This window comes from Sapajus apella, unplaced genomic scaffold (assembly GCF_009761245.1).
Source record: "Sapajus apella isolate SASKATOON/1434 unplaced genomic scaffold, GSC_monkey_1.0 scaffold10, whole genome shotgun sequence".
In the NCBI taxonomy this organism is placed as follows: Eukaryota; Metazoa; Chordata; class Mammalia; order Primates; family Cebidae; genus Sapajus; species Sapajus apella.
This window is the reverse complement of record NW_022436950.1, coordinates 3,747,983-3,766,312: the sequence shown is the minus strand read 5'-3', so window position 1 is coordinate 3,766,312 and position 18,330 is coordinate 3,747,983. Positions and strand designations below refer to the sequence as shown.

The 18,330-nt window shown below is 50.4% G+C and overlaps 1 protein-coding gene across 2 annotated transcripts; it reads left to right on the top strand.

Moving 5' to 3' along the window:
* Positions 1–3,539: 3,539 nt before the first annotated feature.
* ACKR3 (atypical chemokine receptor 3) lies at positions 3,540–17,779 on the top strand. 2 transcript variants are annotated; one of them, XM_032277831.1, is made up of 2 exons: positions 3,540–3,617; positions 15,872–17,779. In XM_032277831.1, the coding sequence occupies exon 2, from the start codon at positions 15,897–15,899 to the stop codon at positions 16,983–16,985; it is 1,089 nt and encodes a 362-aa protein (XP_032133722.1). In that variant the 5' UTR covers positions 3,540–3,617; positions 15,872–15,896; the 3' UTR covers positions 16,986–17,779. The 2 variants fall into 2 exon arrangements, with proteins under 2 accessions (XP_032133722.1, XP_032133721.1); XM_032277830.1 differs by lacking the exon at positions 3,540–3,617 and adding an exon at positions 4,291–5,917.
* The last annotated feature ends 551 nt before the right edge of the window (positions 17,780–18,330 follow it).

Here is an 18,330-nt window from a genome sequence, read left to right as displayed (position 1 = left end):
AAGAGAATTCCAGGAAGCAGGAATGTCAGGTGCAAAGACCTTGAGGTAGAAGCAGAGTGGTGTGAGGATTAATTAGAGAGTACTCTCCTGCTTTGGTCAAAATTGACGTGATAGACACCATAGACACCTAGTGCAGTGGATTCTGGTGGTGCTGCTCCCAGATGCTGGGACCCCTTAGGTTCTGATGTGCCCCTTCTCCACTGCTAATGTGGGTTAACTGACCAGGCTTGCGACTGAAACACTTAGAGACTGTCTGTAGCTGGATTACTGCAGCTGCTGTGCCCGCACAGGCTGGGATCAGGAAGTATCTGAGGGGCTGCACTCTCCCTCCTGCACACAGCAGCCCTGACCCAGTAGTTGGAGGATGTGGGGGTATGAAACCCCAGCCCCTGTGACCGCAACTGGGGTGAGGCAGGAGAATAGGGTCTGGAGACAGGAAGCCTAAGGCCCACCGGCCACTGACTTCTTGGAATTGGACCAAAAGGAAAACTCCACCTCCCCATGCCCATGTGGGGGGGGGGGGGGGCGCGGGCAGAGGCCCCTCCCTCTACAAACCCCCTCTCCCTTCCATCACACATGGAAAATGCCTCCGATTGGTTGGAGGCCAAGCCTTCACTTCAGCTTGATTGGTCACAGGCCAATTTTTCATTAGTATAAGGTGTAACCAGTGGGAGGCCTCACCTCTATTGGAGGCCTCTAAAGGGTACCTAGGGGTTTACCAAATTCTGCTAGTTTAATAAAAACCTTAAAGAACATTGCAACTGGGGCTCTTGAGCTGCCTGCTCGATCCTGCTCCCACTCTGTGGAGTGTACTTTTGCTCAATAAATTTGTGCTTTCGTTGCTTCATTCTGTTGTTGCTTTGTTTGTGCATTTTGTTCAATTTTATGTCCAATGTGCTAAGAACCTGGATGACTCAGTCAAGACCTTCTTTCTTGTAACAGCGGCAAACTCAGGGTATCATTCGGACTTAGAGAACCATAGAGATCACACTGAGGCTGAGATTTAGCCAGAAATCATACCCTGGGTTGTCTCTTTCTCCTTTCCTTCCTAGCTTTTTCTGAAAGCACTTTCTTGAAAAATCAAGTGTCCCTGAACTCCTACTTTAGGGTCTGTTTTTAAGATTTAAAAAAGTCTTTAGTCTAAGGACTTAACACCACCTGCTATAGGTTTTTACAATTGTTTTTCTTTTTAAGAAAATATTTTTTTCTGTGGTACTAGGTAAGAACGTGTGCCATGAAGTTGGGTACACTCAGGTTCAAATGTCACTGCCATTCAGTCACAGCCACCCTTGGTCAGGTTACCTGCTCTCTCTGAGCCTCAGTTTCCTCAATTCCAAAAGTGGGACAAAGACAGTACCAGCTTTATGGCTGCCGTGAAGGTGAAAGAAGACAGGCCACAGGCTTAACAGAAGGATGGAAAAACAGTAAACACTCAGATTTACCTATGACTATTAAACCTTTCTAAACTTCATCAGAGAGTTCCAAAAAAAATGTTGTCAAGCCTTGGGATAAACATCCGTCACATTCCTTTGAAAAGTGTATGCTATCACTGGAATTTGGCCGGGGACAGAGGAGAGAGGAGGTAGAGAAATAGCCATTCTAGGTACCAATCATGTGCACCCTCTCATTTAATTCTGACAAGCACCCAGCTAGACTAGAAGGTTCTATTATAATTATTAAAGATAGGAACCTAACACTCAAAGAGGCTAAGTTGTCTGAGGAGACGTGGTGTTGAAGGGGTTAAAATACGCTATTCTGGCATCTTGACTAAGTTCAGCACTTGGAAATCAGCAGGTGCAACAAGGTCACTTTGATCTTCTTGCTGTTTCTTAAAAGCAGAGAACGAAATTCCCATGTGAAAGATGCCTTTCCTAGACAATGCAACATTTTCATAGTCACAGTCGAAACCGGGAGAATTCTGTACAGATCTTGTTAAAAATAACTCTTATCTTTTAAGCCCCTCCAAATAATTTGGTGGCTTCTTTGCAACTAACTCTTCTTTGTCCAATCCACTATATAAGTAACTGACTTTAGGGTCTTCATTTCTTTATGAGGGCTCCTGTGCTTTGGGAAACTTGTATTAAGTTTTTCTCCTGTTAATCTATCTTATGGGGATTAAATTCTTGGACACAGCCGGGACCCTGAGAGGATGGAGATAGACTTTTCCCACCCCTCCAGTGTGTATATATCAGGGTTCCAAGCCAGGTTGTCTGGACAGAGGAACCCAATTCTCTTGAGGGGGGAGGGCTGTTTTTGCTTGTAGGCCCTTGCCCCATAGAAGGGGCTTGGCATCACAGTTATTTTAGGAGAATGTCCAGTCTCAGCTGAAATGACTCCTGCCATGCCCAGCTACTAAATGATGAAGATTCTTCCCAGGTTCATAACTCCACTTGTCCTTAGGCCCGTGGCGCAGCTGAGCCCCTCTGGGATCATATCACAGTCACTGTAACTGCAATCTCCACTCTAACAGAGCTCCCAGAGCAGAGACCCCTGCCTGATGTCACTCTGGCCTGCCAGGATCCCCGTACTTTTAAGTTAGATGCAGTTTCATTCCTGGTGGTGTCACACCTACAGGCAAATCAGATCCCAGAATGAACAAAGCTGACAGCCTGCTCCATGGGGCATACCACCCCAGGTGCAGATTATAGACAGGGAAGGAGGGAGGAGTTTAGCTGAAAACCCCTTCCTGACCCCTTTCCACTAAGTACTCAGGGGCAGCAAAACATCCAGGAACTTTGAGTTCTGGGTCAGCTGGGACAGCTGTAGGGACAGCGTCCTGTTCCTGCCTTCCCTAAGTTTTCTATTAGGTGTCACCAAACACATTCTTACCCAAAGAAACCATTATATAGGACCTTACTGAAAAGGTTGAAATATGCATTCTGGGTTGGTCCCTATTTAAGTGAAAGGCACTTGAAAACCAGCAGATGCAAGATCACTCTGACCCTGTGCGAGACTCTTCCCATACGGGAAGGGAAAACAGCATCCTACTCCTTAGGTCAGGAACTGCACAAGCCTCGTTAGAGTCACTCTTTTTAGTCACGTTTTCAAAGTTTATTCTTCTTTGTTCCATCCAGTATTTAAGTGGTGCATGCTAGCGTCTTGCTCGGGTCTGCGTTTCTTTATGAGGGCTCCCACGCGGCCTGAAGCTTGCAGTATGCTTTTCCTATTCCTCTATCTTGTGTCAATTTAATTCTCGGACGCAGCCGGGACCCCCAGAGGATGGAGGTGGAGTTCTTCTGCCCTTAGGCTGCAAACAATCTTTCAAAAGCAGGGGCACGCTTCAAAACTTTCCAAGAGACCTTTTAGGTCTTAGGGCAATGGAACCTTGTTTTCTTAAAAAGCCCTGCTTGCTTACCCTCTCGTTTTCCCCCAGGACTGTTTTCTGGGACAGGGTGGAGGCCCAAGGAGACTGCAAAGTTCAGGCCGCAAGCACCCAGCCCCCACTCCAGCCTGTGAGCCTGACCAGGGTTCCCGACCCACCCCATCCCCCGCCGGCGCTGGGTCCGCCCCTCCCCGTGGAAGCCTCGTGCCGCCCCGCCCGGAGGATCTAGGGGACGTCGGAGGGCGAGGGCGGTGACCCCGGGGCCAGAATCCTCGCAGGCGCGAGTGCGGAACAGGTCTGGGCGCGGGGCCGTGTGTGGGTGCGGGGCTGGGTGCGGGCCGGGGGTGAGTGCGGGACCCGCCTGGGTGAGGGCCGGGGGTGGACGCGGGCCCTGGGCCATGTGTGGGTGCGGGCTGGGTGCGGACCGTATGTGGGCGCAGGGCCGTGGGTGGGTGCGGGGCCGTGGGTGGGTGCGGGGCCGTGTGTGGGTGCGGGGCTGGGTGTGGGTCGTGGGTGAGTGCGGGACCCGCCTGGGTGCGGGCCGGGGGTGGAGGCGGGCCCTGGGCCGTGTGTGGGTGCGGGCTGGGTGCGGGCCGTATGTGGGTGCGGGGATGGGTGTGCGGCTGGGCGCGGGGCCGTGTGTGGGTGCGGGGCTGTGGGTGGGCGCGGGGCCGGGCCTGGCGGGGCAGGCGCAGGCTGCTGCAAGGCGGCCTCGTGGATTCTGTCCCCGGACGCACGAAGTGGATTCTACTTAAAAAAAAAAACAAAAAAACAAAAACAACTGCGTTGCGTTTTCCTTCCCTCCACCTTAGCAACTGCGTCCTGTCCGAGGCCCCCGTTCATACGGCCTTTCCTCCAGCGAGCGCACACTCAGCTCAGAGCGTTTCTGAGTTTCCAGCGTGCGCGCAAGCGGGGCGCGTTCCCTGAAGGACAGGCCCCGAGTCACAGCCGCGGCCGCCGAGGGCGGAAACCGAGCTGCAGTGCTCAGGGGATCCCCGTAGATTTCCAGCAGGCTCAGACACAGGGTCCCCCACACGAAGAAAACAGGTCAAAAAAAGCCAGGACACGTGTGCTGTGGAGGGTCGAGGTCTCGCCTGGGTCTTGGGTGTGGGTAGACGCAGCCGCTCGCAGTTTTCCTTTCCAGCATCTCTGGGGAGCCTGGAGATGTGCTTGGTGCCGAGGTGACACGGAGAGTGATTGCGCCGCCCTACAGAGGCAGTGGCGGGACGCTGCGCTGGGGCTGGGAAGGGCCGGGCCAGGGCTACCCCTCCGCAGGCCCCGGGAGAGCAGGTGTGCGCTTCGCCTCCCGCCGGGCAGCAGTTCAGGAGAAAAATGTGCGGCTTTTATCTAAACAAAATATTTCTTTTGTAAAGGGCTTTCTCCACAAAGACTCTGTAGCCACGTCAGGCTTTGACCTCCCAGTCCCCCAGATTCAGCCTTGGGACTCAGCGGCTGCTGTTATTTTTAGTGGAAGTATAAAAAGAATCTCAAAAAGTTTTAGCTCTGGAGAAAGCGTGAATGCAGCTGGCGCATTCACACAGGCCACTTGAGCCGCCCGTAAGGAACTCCAGGAGATCAGAAAGCAATACAAAAGCCAGAGCGTTGCATGTGAGGACGGGTTGGCGGGTGGCCTTTGGGTCCCTGCCTTATGGGTGATTTTCGTAAATGGCGCATTAGAGATGAGTATCGCCTAGATCACATTTTTAGGTTGAATTCCCCCATGGAGGGAACTTTAGCAATACACTTCCAAATAAGAATGTACATTTCAACAATTGTAGTAAAGTGTTTGCCAGCCTCATCTCAGAAAAAGGCATTTATTATCTTCCTAATGTGTGTCTGGCACGGGGCAGACACTGTAGAATACTATCTTGATTACAGCCTCAAGGATTTTGTAGCTAAAGTCCTTTACAAATAAAAGTATTCAAGTATAATCTATTATAAAGACTCTTTCCCCCACTTTGGGGATATACGGTGTGATCGATTCGTTGATCATACCAAAACTGTTACTTCTGTTTTGGAGGAATTAACACAGAAATCCCAGGCTTAGTAAATCAACACTGAAGTTCAGAAGTTCAGAGTAGTTTGTCTTGGGAACAAAGTCCTCCCTAGAACGAAGAGGCATTTAGAGGAATTCCTGGTGTTAATGGGATTATTCAAGATATACCTGAGACCAGATAAATATTTGATGATTTTGCAAAGCACTAGGGTTTCTTTGCAGTTCTTCTTGGGCTGACGTTTTCCCCCATGGGGTCTGGACTTTGTGACTTCATCAGATTTTGCAAATGAAGGAAGGCTGGGGTTTCCCAAGAGTGCGCTTGTGCAGGAAACAACAGACTAGTGAGGTTTACAAGAGGTGTGCGTGTGTGTGTGTGCGCGCGCGCGCGCACGCCTGCCTGTGGGATGGGGGTGGCACGGAGAGAGATGTGGGTTGCAAAGCTGCCATCTAGAGGCCAGAGGCGCCTTCCTGCAGTGTATATAACGCAAGTCTGCAGCCCGCAGAACTCACAGTCTTTGCAAACTGCTCAGCGCTAAGGGAGCCAGCGCACAGCGCAGGCAGGAAGGCAAGCGAGCCCAGCCAGCCCAGCCAGCCCCGAGGTAAGGAAGCGGCGCTAGGGCAGCAGCCTTGGGAAGAAGGCATGGCTTCTGCTCTTAAGCCAAGTGGTCTTTTTCAAAGGACTTTTTAAAAATCGCGTAGATGGGTGCTTTTGAGTCTGTGGGTCTGGTTTCTGAAAACCCAGACACGTAGCTCCATTGCAAAGTGCTTCTGCTAATTCGGAGGGCTTCCCCTTTCGCTTCAGAAAGCAAGGGGCAGTATTCTTAAGTCACTTGCAGAAGGAAATTTCCGTGTGTGTTAGGAATCTGGTGTTTATTTGCTGTGTGGCTATTTAAGCTCCAGTAGGCAGGGGAACTTCGCAAGAACAGAGTATCCATTCTGCCTCCCCAATTTGGCACGGGGATTAGCTTGGCACCACAGTTTACCTGTTTTGCTTCCAGTATATTAGTTTGGAAACAGATGAATTTGGCAGTAAATACGTAATTCCAGAACGATGAACACTTTATTAAGAGGCATCCTTAAATGAAGCAGAAAACTGCTGAGAATCATTGTGAGTCCAAGATACATTTGAATTCAGTACTTTGGGGGATTTACCAGAGCCTGTAAGTCCGGAAGCTACAAACATGAATGTTAAATATGGCCCGGTCTCTCCTCTGTTCACGGCATGCATGGTGATCTAATTTGAGTATTCTCTTAGAAGGTGTTAAGTCCAACTTCAATTGGGGGAAAGAAAAGCACACACGCAAGTCTACTGTTTTGCAATTTAAATATACTCTTCAGGTAAAATGTGGATTTTGTTCCATTTTGTTGGGATGTGCAAAGGCTGAAGGAGTGACTGAGAGTTAGAACTTCGGAGTGAGGTCAGGGATGGATGCTTAGCCAGGACTTGTAACTTCCAGAGAGAATGAGAAGTTGTAAAAGGCAGACTGGCTGTCTCTCTTTCTCTCTTCCTCTTTCTTTCTTTCTTTCCTTTTGCTCACAACAAGATTACTTAGTTTTTCAAAAGTGGGAGAGAGCCTCCTCAAATGGTTTACAGCCCTTTGAAGATATTTGGTACAGTGACATCCCCTGAAACTTCGGTCTGAAAAGTCTCAACGTGGAAACTTTTCCCTTTTCTTTTTAAAGGCAGATGCTGCCTTTGTGTCACTTTATTTATTCCAGGAAAATTGTGGACGTCAGAGAGGCACGCCTAGCAAAGAAAGTGGAGGCTGCTGATTTCTGTGTTTTAACTTTCCATAGATTTTAAATGGATAAACTGCCTGTCTTTCTTTCATCAGAATACGAGCTTTCCCCAGATGGAAAGCCTTTTTCTAAAGCAAAGTTGCACATGGGAGCTCTAGCTTGAAAACAATTTGCTCTTTTTTCTCCAGTCTCTGCCATAAACACTTGAATGTGCACACAACTGCAGAGCTTAATGCCATAACCTCCAGGAGATTGGGGGGAGGGGGAGAGCTGCCCAGGATGGGGGTGGAAAAGCAAAGGAAAATGGAGAATTGGCTGTGGTTTGCTGCCCATCAGTTTTTTTTTTTTTTTTTTTTTTTAACTTTTAGGGGGCATGTGCTGCAGTTGTAGTTTTAAAAAAGTTCCATAAAGTGTCACCAAGGCAGCATGCTTGTACGACACAGAGGCTGGACTCGGGGTGTGTTTCCCCCGTATTAACAGCAAGTTGTTGAGGAGTTGAGAAGGTATTATGATTTCTAATCAGGCCCAGAACAGGCCAAGGATAGGCTTTCTGAATGAAAAAACAAAAAAACAAAAAACCCCAAACAAAAAACCCTACTTAGTCAGGAACAGTGGCTTTTTGTGTGATCATTTTAGGGAGAGAGCTCCTGTTTTCAAGTTGACCTGAAGGATATTGGTTGAAGTTACTCAAACCTGAGGCTGAAGGGCAGTCACTTTATAAACCTTAAGAACAACTGAGGGGAAAGAAAAAGGCCTCAAAGATTTCAGACCTTTGGATTTTTTTCAGTGATTTTGTAGAACATGAATGGAATTTGGGGCCAGGAGGCATCTGCACCTTTAAACCAGGCAACCAAGGAACTTGGTTTTACTCTTAGGAGCGAGAACAGTCTTCAGATGCCTTCAATTGGATTGCACGTGTGCGGGTATAAGTTAGAAAGAAACTAAAGATTGTGTGATGTCAAGTGTTATTAAAGTCCAGGAAAGAACAGACATAGCCCTAGGACACATATTTTCTATTAAAAGGAAAGCAAGCAAGCCAGAAATAGACAGATCATGACAGAAAGGGGTGGAGGGGGTGTCCCTGATTTTGAATACTTGATGGTTTCCTGCAGGGAATAGTTGATGCTTTTATCTACTAATTTGGATTAAAAAAATTATTGCTTTGGTATTAAAGTGATCAGGGAATTGCATAATTTTATGGTGATAATTTTAAAGAGCCACAAGTAGTTTTGGAAGCAGACTATGTTTTGCTCCAGGCAATGAAAGAGTGGAGGGGGGCTGAGACTATCTCAGGTGGCCTTGAACCACTGCTGGCAAAGGGACAGATAACGAGGCCAGGGCAGCGTGGGGAACTTTGCGTTGTGAAGGCTGGGTCAGCCAGATAACAAGCATCTTCTGCTTTTCCTACTATGGCAGATATGTGGCTGTCCTCCCTCAATTGTATATGCAGAGCCTAAGGTTACAGAGTCCTCCTGGGAACCCCATTGTGTCTGGCTGAGGGCGGGGGTAAGGAGGCTCTCCTAGCCTGGCTGACCTCCCACTGCCTTGTCCTCATCCTAAGCCGGGTGGGAATCAGGGCTCTGATTACACTGGGCCAGGCCAGACGGCAGCCTTTGTTATTTGGGAATCTCTGGACCTGCTCTTGTGGGTTCAGCTTTGCTTCCCTGTCGGGCAGCTGAGCACAATAGACCAGTTCAGGTTTCTGGACGTGGGATTTATTTGATCCACCAAATCCTTAAAGTGGAAGAGGATGTCCCATGTGTTCGTGTGAAGTATGTCTAAGGACCCTGAGAAGAGGCGGCCTGTATCTGAATCAGGGTATAGAGTCTTCTGCAGTTATTATTTTTTGAGTTCTCAAGTAATTCAAAGCAGGTATGTACTTCCATGAAATACGATCACTCCTGGTCACTGGTGAATGTGTAGTTGAGACTGTTTTCCATTTGCTGGCAGCAAAGGGGACAGACAGCCCCCCATTCTGCTATTAGCCCTAGGAGAGAGTCAGAGAGAGTCAGCCTGGGCTGAAGCTTCCCTGGCCTTCTCCCCTAGGTTGCTTGGTTGGCTTCCCCGTAGATTCAATGTAGCATTGGTTAAAAACACACAGACACACAGACACACACACACACACCCCACACTCAATGATGTGCAGTTGCCTAATGGTTCTTCAGGGGTTGTGTGGATTCTCCTGATCTAAATTGAATGCTCAGCATAAGCGGGGGCTGGCCTGGTGGAAGAGGTGGTGTCTGCTCAAAGAGACCAGAGCGTGAGCTTTCGCACCATGATTCCCACTGGAGATTCTCTGGAGATGGTGGAAGGGGGAGAGAACTCTATTCTTAGCCATAAACCCGTGATAATCCAATCTCTTCAGCTTGCCTGGCCCCAGTTTCCAGGTGTGCAAACAGTGAGAGCCACTGTCCCAGCTCTTGTCTGGGACAATATGGAGTTTCTTCATGAAATTCCCCTATGGGACACAGGTCTCATATGGCAGAAAGCCAGTGAAGGAGGCAGAGGTCCTACAGGGCGCAGAGGGCCAGAGGGCCCCTCGTTTTGGAGCTGGCACCCAGGCCTGGCCTGAGTTACCTTATCTGTACCACTGTAGAGGATGACGTGCGTGCTGCAGCCTGGACTGCTCCCCACTGCAAAGTCTGTGGGGTTCCTATCACCTCCATTCTCAAAGCCTCTTCTGCCCCAGAGCCTGGCCTTGCTCTAGACCTTCCAGACTCCTGCATGGACAAGCCCACACCACACTTTCTTGCCCACCCTTCAAGGCCCAATCTTACCTCCATCTGCCCTTTGTGGAGAGTCCTTGCCTCAGCCAGGCTGGGTAACTCCATCTACGGCTGCCTTCCTGGAACATCCTTGATTGCCCCTACCTCCTTGAAGGCTCCCATAACCCCCCAGAGTGGAAACCCCTCATCTTCCTGCCAAAGGGGCAGGCGCCACCGTGCTCAAGTCTTGGATGTGATGGGCCTGGGTGCTTCCCAATTAGCTGGAGGGGTCTCGGGGGTTGAGGGGAGATGTTTCTGGATTGTCATCCTCACGCTCCCCAGAGCAGTGCCCCCTCGAACAAGAGGCTCTCCGCCAACACCAGCTCGGTGGCGATTTCAGAAAAATCTCTCCTGGATGCCTGTGTCCGCTGCTGGCCACAGTCGCTGGTCTCAGAGGGGCATGATTAACTGCTGGTTCACTGAGCACCTACTATGTGCTGTAGCTGGATAGCTGTATAGCTGTAGCTATACAAAGTTACAGAAGACTTGGTGGGGGGTATGGAGCTTGGCAGGAACAGGCAGAGGGGGAAGAAACCTGAACAACTCGATGGTACAAAAGATATCCCATAGTAGAGATGTGCAGTGTTGGGCCAGGAGAATGTGGGAGCGTCAGAAGGGCAGAGGACATCAGTTGGGAAGAGTCTGTGGTTGGAGACTGCAAACATGCGGAAGGCAGTTTGGGGAACACTGGCGGGGTGCCTGAACACATGGCGTTCTCTGGAAGGAACTAACCAGCTTGAGGACGTGCTGATTGCATACTCAGCCACCATCCACGGAGGCTGTAAACCTGAGTACCTCTAATTCTGGCTTCACCCCCAGCTTGTAGAGTGAGCCCAGGCAGACCGTTTGGATGCAGCTAAATACCCCTGGCTGCTTGCTGCAGCACAGTCGTCGTCAAGGATACTTGGTTGATGAATAAAACATCTCAGAAAAGTGAGGTGCATCTCCTGGAAAAGTCCTGCAATTGACAAGAGGAGCCCTAGTACCATCTCGGCTGTGAGTGACACGGAGTCCCTTTGCAGGCCACAGGCTAGCAAGGATGGAGGGCTAGACAGATGCTTGCCCACTGCCAGCCACAGAAAAGCTTTCTTTCCGTCACTGCAACGTGCAACAAGGCCACTGCAAAGGGGACCCCTGTGTGAAGGAATGCATACGATAAAACAGAGCAAGCGCTGGGATAAAGGGAATGAAAACGGACGTTCACGGCTTTTCCTTCTCCCTTGGGTCTCCGTGGTCCAGGAAATGGAACAGGAACCTTGATTGTTCTGTGGACCGTTCCTCCCTCTATTAAAATTTACATAGTTCTTGATGTCAAATTTCAAATCACACAGAAGTTTATAGGGCCAAAACTACAAGCCTCCTTTTGTTCCCTCCTCCTTCCCTCCCGGCCCCGAGTTTTATACTTACCGCAGGTCTTTTTCTGTGCCTTCGTGCACATGTATTTACATACAGAAATACACAAATGTAATTTTTGTGTTTCCTTCTGCACAGCTGGGATTGTGCGGTGTGTGTGTGTCTGCACGTTGTCTTTCACTGAACGGCATGTTATAACTCTCCCTGTGGATGAAGGGAGGCCCCCCCTCACAGCTGTATTATATTCCAGACAGGAGAGACACGAGGCTTTACGGAGTCATGCCTCTATTGAGAGGCATTTACGTCATCTTCACTGATTGCTAGTAAATAAATACTGCTTTAAGAAACATCGATTTGTATCATCATCATCGAACTGGAAAGAAACATCTTCTGTTCTGTGCCCCCCGCCTCCTTTCTTCCACCACCTGGAATCTTTTATGCAGAAACCTTAAAACCTAAGTCAGAAGTGAGTCGCATTCCCCTGCCCGCCCTGATGTGGGCATTGAGGCCATAGACACGCAGGCAATGGGCAGGTTCGATTCACACCCAGACATGCTTCTTAGACCCTGGCCTCAAGCTGGAATGGAATTGCTGGTTGATTCCAGCAGAGGGTGACTGGTCTCAGTGGAATGAGGATGTCTCCTTCAGGCCCTGTGGTTATCTGCCGTCCCAGCTTCCCAGCATAAACAGACCTGGGCACAAGCTGAGAGGCATTAAGAATGTAGACAAGGACCCAAGGGCTGGCCCATCGAGATTTGTGCGGAATGCAGTCAGCTCTTTCTGTATGGGATGAGGTAATCCCCTGCTTTTGCTTGAGGGGAGCTGTGATTCCTGTGCAGGGCCCTCCGGGGGTTCATTAGAGGCCTCCCTCCCACTCTGCACTTTCAGATTTGCAGAGAGCTTTGTCATCAGGCCTTTGGGAACCAGGGGCCCGGGGTACACATTTCATAGTTTGCCCTCCGAAGCTTTTGTTCCTATCAGGCATTCTGAGAGAGTCACTTGTTAAGATGTAAGCAGGTAATTTAGGAGGATTCTTTGCTCCAATGGCGGACACATACCAGCAGTGAATGGTGCTCCGTGAATGTGGGCCCTGCCCACCCTAGATGTCCTGCACGCAGGCTGGGGTGGCTGGAGCCTTTGTCAAAGACCGCATTCCATGTTACGTGGCAGTTCCCTGTTTTGAATAAGGGGATTGTCGTTGTCAAATAATAATCTGTTTTCTGGAAACAGCCCTTGTTTGTTTCTGAAACCTAAAGCATGAAACATGCCGAAATGACAAAAGGCTGAGCTATTGTATGACATTTTTTTTTGTTGTTGTTGTTATCTTCAGCTTCCATTTAAATTTGCAGAGGACCTGATGACTGCACTGTCTGCTTAGACTTTCTCATCTCTGTACTTTCCTTCCTTTCTCTGGCCCATGGAGCCTTTTGTGGTGGGAAGGGAGAGGCCGTCCAGGCCCCTAGAGGAAAGCAGGTGATCAGGGCGTGGGCCTCCAGTTTCTTTTCCTGGCTGGTCTCCATGTGGGGTGCTGTTCCTTGGGCGGACTGGTGGTTAATGATTGAGGATCAGTGGTCAGAGACTGATGATCGGGGAGCGGTGATTGGTGGGGCAGTGAGGAGCTCCAGCCTCTGCTTTCTCATTCAGACCTTGGGTAGCAACAGCCATGCCCTTGTTGGAAGTTTCCCACTGTACCACCCGGGAGGGGAGAGGTGAGGACAGAGGCGAGGACAGCTGAGCAGGGAAGTGCCTGTCTCAGAAATAGTTTCTGACTCGGAGGACCAATGGTCCCTAAGTCAAATTTTCTTCTCCCAAGGGGGCAGAGGTAGAAACGTAAGGGCTGGATGGGGGTCCCTGAGCCCTTCTCTACCTCTCGGCCCCACTCTGGGCTCTGAGAATACCAAAGGCTGGTAGCTCAAGGTGGGTGAGTGTCTGTTTTGTGCTAAGAGTGGAGGACCTGGAAGGAAGGACACACTTGAGGTGTGAGAACCAGGTGTCTTCTCACTGAGTGACCCTGCGTCCTGCAGGGGCCTGTCTGTCCCGAGCAGTGGCCACGTGCCTGGCCATCCGGCCCCTGCCATGTCTCCGAGCCACAGGAATGTCTCCAAGGCCGGGGAGAGAGGTGGGTGGGTTTGGGATCCAAGTTCAGGCAAACAAAGACTGAGGGTCATTTCTTTCTTTGCGGCTCTTGTGAATGGCCCAAACCCCAGGATTTATGGCAGTTTCTGCTGAGGCTGGTGGCTGTGCCAGTGGGGACAGAGCAGGGAGCCCACGCCAGGCACCAGCTGAGCTGCCCTGTGGACCCAGCTGCTGTCCCTGCTGCTGTCCAGCTGTGAGACCATCCTCCATTCAAGCTCCTCTGCTCCCCCAGGACTCCAATGAGATCACGGGGTGAAAATAGTTTATGAACCAAGCGACGATGCAAATGAGTTTCATTTTAAGGAAATGGGAAAAAGGAACAAGGGTCATTGCAGTGGAGCCATGCGGGAAAGCGAAGGTGAAATTCTTGTCTCCTGGAATCACAGGGTGGAGAGTGGAGCGTCGGCTCTGGGTCATTTGGTGGCCAAGGGAAGGTGGCAACAGTAGCTTCAAGGCACAGCCTGGGGCTGGCTGTCCACCCTGGGGGCAGTCTGGCAGGTCAGGGTGTCCTCGGCTGCCTGCTGGGGCTACGTCCTTTTGGAGTTCTAGAGTCGCGTCTTAGGACAGGTGTGCTGAGCCTCCTGCTTTGGGTTTCTGTCCTGACCTTGACCTTGCTCACTTCCACGGGCATGCCCCCCATGCTTGGACATCAGGGTTTGTGATAAGTTGATGGTCACAGGGCTTGATTCCTCCTAGCGGGTGACTCTGAGGACGGCCAGGCCTCCCGCTGCATGAGCAGTGCAGTTCCCTCCACAAAGGGCTTTCAGAGTGGGCAGGTGATGTGGCTGTCATGGGAGGCCCAGCTCTCTCTGTTGGCCGTGGAGGACACTGAGCCAGGTTGGGTCACCAGGAGGGGACCCCACGGTCATTTACATCTTGCAGAGGGAAATGCCCAGAAGCCTGCAGCAGCCCCCGCTCTGCAGGGTCCAAGCGAGGTCCTCTGCCTCAAGTGTTGAGGCCACCAAGCCGAGGCAGTGAAATCTCTCACTTTTCAGGGATTCTGTCATGTTGCCCCAAAGGAGAAACCCATCAAACAGCCCAGGCTCTGTGTGGGCTTGTGAGTCTCCCTCCACTGGGAATATTTATTGCTTAGCCAGTAAGAGCCGCTTTTCAAGGGGCACAAAGTTAAACAAGGTTCTGCTTTTTGCAGAAGGGAAAAACCGGTCCCCTTAGGCGGGAGAGTCCCCAGGGTTCTTTCTTCCTGGCCAGGGAGGGAGAAGGGGGTGACGTTTTATTGAGCATCTGTTCGGGCCAAGCTCTGAATTAGGCCCTTTCTTCTCACCTTCTGTGAGACAGGTGCTGTCGTCCTGGGGAGGCAGACACAGACAGATTAACTCTGAAGTTAAACGCTAATTAATAGAGGAGCCAGAGTTCCAACCCAGGAATGTCCGATCTTGGAGCGGGCGGCTTCTCAGCTGTGGCTTCGCATGCCAACAATGTCACTGTCCACAGTGCACCCTTGGGCTGATGTTTTCACTTTACCTGCCCCCCACAATCATGTAGTGGGGTTTGGGCAGGGCTAATTGTTGACCCAGGACCATGGCCTGGAGGGATTTCAGGGCCTTCCTTGGGATGGACTGACAGTAGACAGCCTGTCAGTCTATCTGGAGAAATCGCTGCCTGATGGCCGTGGTGCTCTGTGGCTGAATTCTGGCTGGGAGTTAAATGGTGATGGAGCGTTGGCCTCACCTCAGGTCAGCAGGGGAAACAGATGGGAAAATCGTCAGCCCTCCTGAAACGCAGCAGGTGGTGATGTTTGTGCTTTGGGTCTCCGCACACTTTGCTCTTGAAGCAGTTGAACAAATAAAGGAATGGAAAAATAGGTGCTGACCCAGAGCTTGAGACAGCTGGTTGGCTGCCCTTCATTGAAAACTACCACACGGCCAGCTCAGAGTCTTCAGGTTTGGGGCGCAGATAAGCTGTGGGGCACCCTGCCCAGGCTCACTGTGTTTGCAGAAGCTTTATGACTGCACGCTGCGGCCGCCTGACACCCAGGTTGGCACGTGAATTTAGCAGAAAGGTAAAAAGTGCTGAGTCACATTTTAAATGCGAATTTGGAGGAGGATTCGAAATGCTTTCATTAAGACACCAAAGCAGGACACTTGTAACGCAGCAGTGCCAGGAGCGGACAACACTGCCATTCTTTGGGGACTTAGATAAAACAGCTCCACTGTCCCCTGCTGAAAGTGAGCGGGCCATCATCTCCATGGCCGGGGCTCAGCCACCTGACGTTTCTTTGGCCCCGTACTGTGTTGATTTCACACCCTGGGCACGGCCAGGCTGACGGTGTCTTGAGAACACAGCCATAAAAAAATGAAGAAAGCAAACACAGTTTCTGTCTTGGAGTCTGCTCGGATTTAGACTCGGGGTATGTTTTATTTTGTTCTGGAAGTCCTATTCTGGATGTTTTATTTTCTCCCTTCTTTGCAAAGACATTACAGAACTAAACCAAAACAGCTGAGCCTGTCAGCGTCCTGGAGAAGCATTTTGCCTGAAACTTGAGTTTTTCCTAATGAAGTGACTTCTCTCTTCCATCTTTTTCCTTTGCTTTTCTCGTAGGTCGTTCGATTGCTCCCTCAGCACGATGGATCTGCATGTCTTCGACTACTCGGAGCCGGGGAACTTCTCGGACATCAGCTGGCCGTGCAACAGCAGCGACTGCATCGTGGTGGACACGGTGATGTGCCCCAACATGCCCAACAAAAGCGTCCTTCTCTACACACTCTCCTTCATCTACATCTTCATCTTCGTCATCGGCATGATTGCCAACTCCGTGGTGGTCTGGGTGAACATCCAGGCCAAGACCACAGGCTACGACACACATTGCTACATCTTGAACCTGGCCATCGCCGACCTGTGGGTTGTCCTCACCATCCCGGTCTGGGTGGTCAGCCTCGTGCAGCACAACCAGTGGCCCATGGGCGAGCTCACGTGCAAGGTCACGCACCTCATCTTCTCCATCAACCTCTTTGGCAGCATCTTCTTCCTCACGTGCATGAGCGTGGACCGCTACCTCTCCATCACCTACTTCACCAACACCTCCAGCAGTAGGAAGAAGATGGTGCGCCGGGTCGTGTGTGTCCTGGTGTGGCTGCTGGCCTTCTGCGTGTCCCTGCCCGACACCTACTACCTGAAGACCATCACGTCTGCGTCCAACAATGAGACCTATTGCCGGTCCTTCTACCCCGAGCACAGCATCAAGGAGTGGCTGATCGGCATGGAGCTGGTCTCCGTCGTCTTGGGCTTCGCAGTTCCCTTCTCCATCATCGCTGTCTTCTACTTCCTGCTGGCCAGAGCCATCTCGGCGTCCGGCGACCAGGAGAAGCACAGTAGCCGGAAGATCATCTTCTCCTACGTGGTGGTCTTCCTCGTCTGCTGGCTGCCCTACCACGTCGCGGTGCTGCTGGACATCTTCTCCATCCTGCACTACATCCCCTTCACCTGCCGGCTGGAGTACGCCCTCTTCACGGCCCTGCACGTCACGCAGTGCCTGTCCCTGGTGCACTGCTGCGTCAACCCTGTCCTCTACAGCTTCATCAATCGTAACTACAGGTACGAGCTGATGAAGGCCTTCATCTTCAAGTACTCAGCCAAAACGGGGCTCACCAAGCTCATCGATGCCTCCAGAGTCTCCGAAACAGAGTACTCTGCCTTGGAGCAGAGCACCAAGTGAGCCGCCCTGCAGAGGTGCTGGGACTGGTGTGCTTGCTTTTGAACAGGCCCTGTGGTTTTCTAGAGCAAAGCAAAGTAGCTTCGGGTCTTGATGCGTGAGTGGCGTGCAGAGGCAGGCACGCATCCCCGTGCATCCGTTCTCTCTTTCTTTTGTCATCGGGGCTGTTGTTTGGCTGTGCGTGCCGACGGTTTGCAACAGGCAGAGCTGCGTCGTGGGCAGTGCTGTGCATGGGAGCCAGCTGAGAACAGGCTTGCCTGGACTTCTGTAAGATAGGACTTTCTGTGTTTCCTGCATCGTTTTTATATGCTGATGTGTATTTAAATGGTAAAACTTTATTTTCTCACTCTTGGTGTACCTTATAAATGTATTTGAAAGTTAAATATATTTTAAATATTGTTTGGGAGGCGTAGCGCTGACGTATATTTGGATTGTTGTAGTTTAAGGTTAGTTTGACTTCAGTTTGGACTAAGGATGACACTAATTGTTAGCTGTTTTGAAATTTTATATATATAAGTATATATAAATATATAAATATATGCCAGTCTTGGCTGAAATGTTTTATTTACCATAGTTTTATATGTGTGTGGTGTTTTGTACCGGCACGGGATGTGGAAAGAAAACTGCTCTGTTGTGCAGTTTGTGACATTAATAGTATTGTAAAGTTACAGTTTAGAAAAAACACAGAAAACTGTCCTGGGCTGCAAATCGGTGCACACAATGAACAATCGCATTTCAAAAATTTCAATTTGTAAGTTATTTTTTTAAATAAAGATTTTTTGTTTCCTAAAAATGCATCCAGTCTCAGGTGTAAAGGTGTGTCTCGGCATTTGGGTAGCATGCGTGGTAATACATAGACACATGCAGCACACACAGGCCAATCGAATGAACATGTTTAGGAAAAGAGAGTGCTGCCGTGAAGCACGAGCCACCAGGCGGACTTGTTCGAAATGATATAAAAAGAAAAACCTTTGTGCATACTGTGTGGGTTTTATTTTTTAATTTTCAGACAATAACAAGTTTGGTGGCGGGGGGATGATTGCTAGGGTGAGCTAGATGGTCATGGAGAGAAGGCTGGCACAGAGAAGGTGCCACTTGCTGTCCAGGCAGGAGAGTTTCGGGGTGTGGGACTGGTGTCCTCATTGGAATCACCTGTGTGCTCTGTGCCTGTGGCACAGCCCCTTGCCTCTCCTCTGCTAAGGTAAACACCTCCAGGGGCGATATTTCCTATTCAGAGTTTTCATTTAAACTGTACCAATCAGCTACCCTCTTGAGGGCACACACTGAGCGAATCCCCAGCATGTGCCTGCCCTTACTAGTGGCTGGAAAGAAAGGGTGCTCTCAGAAA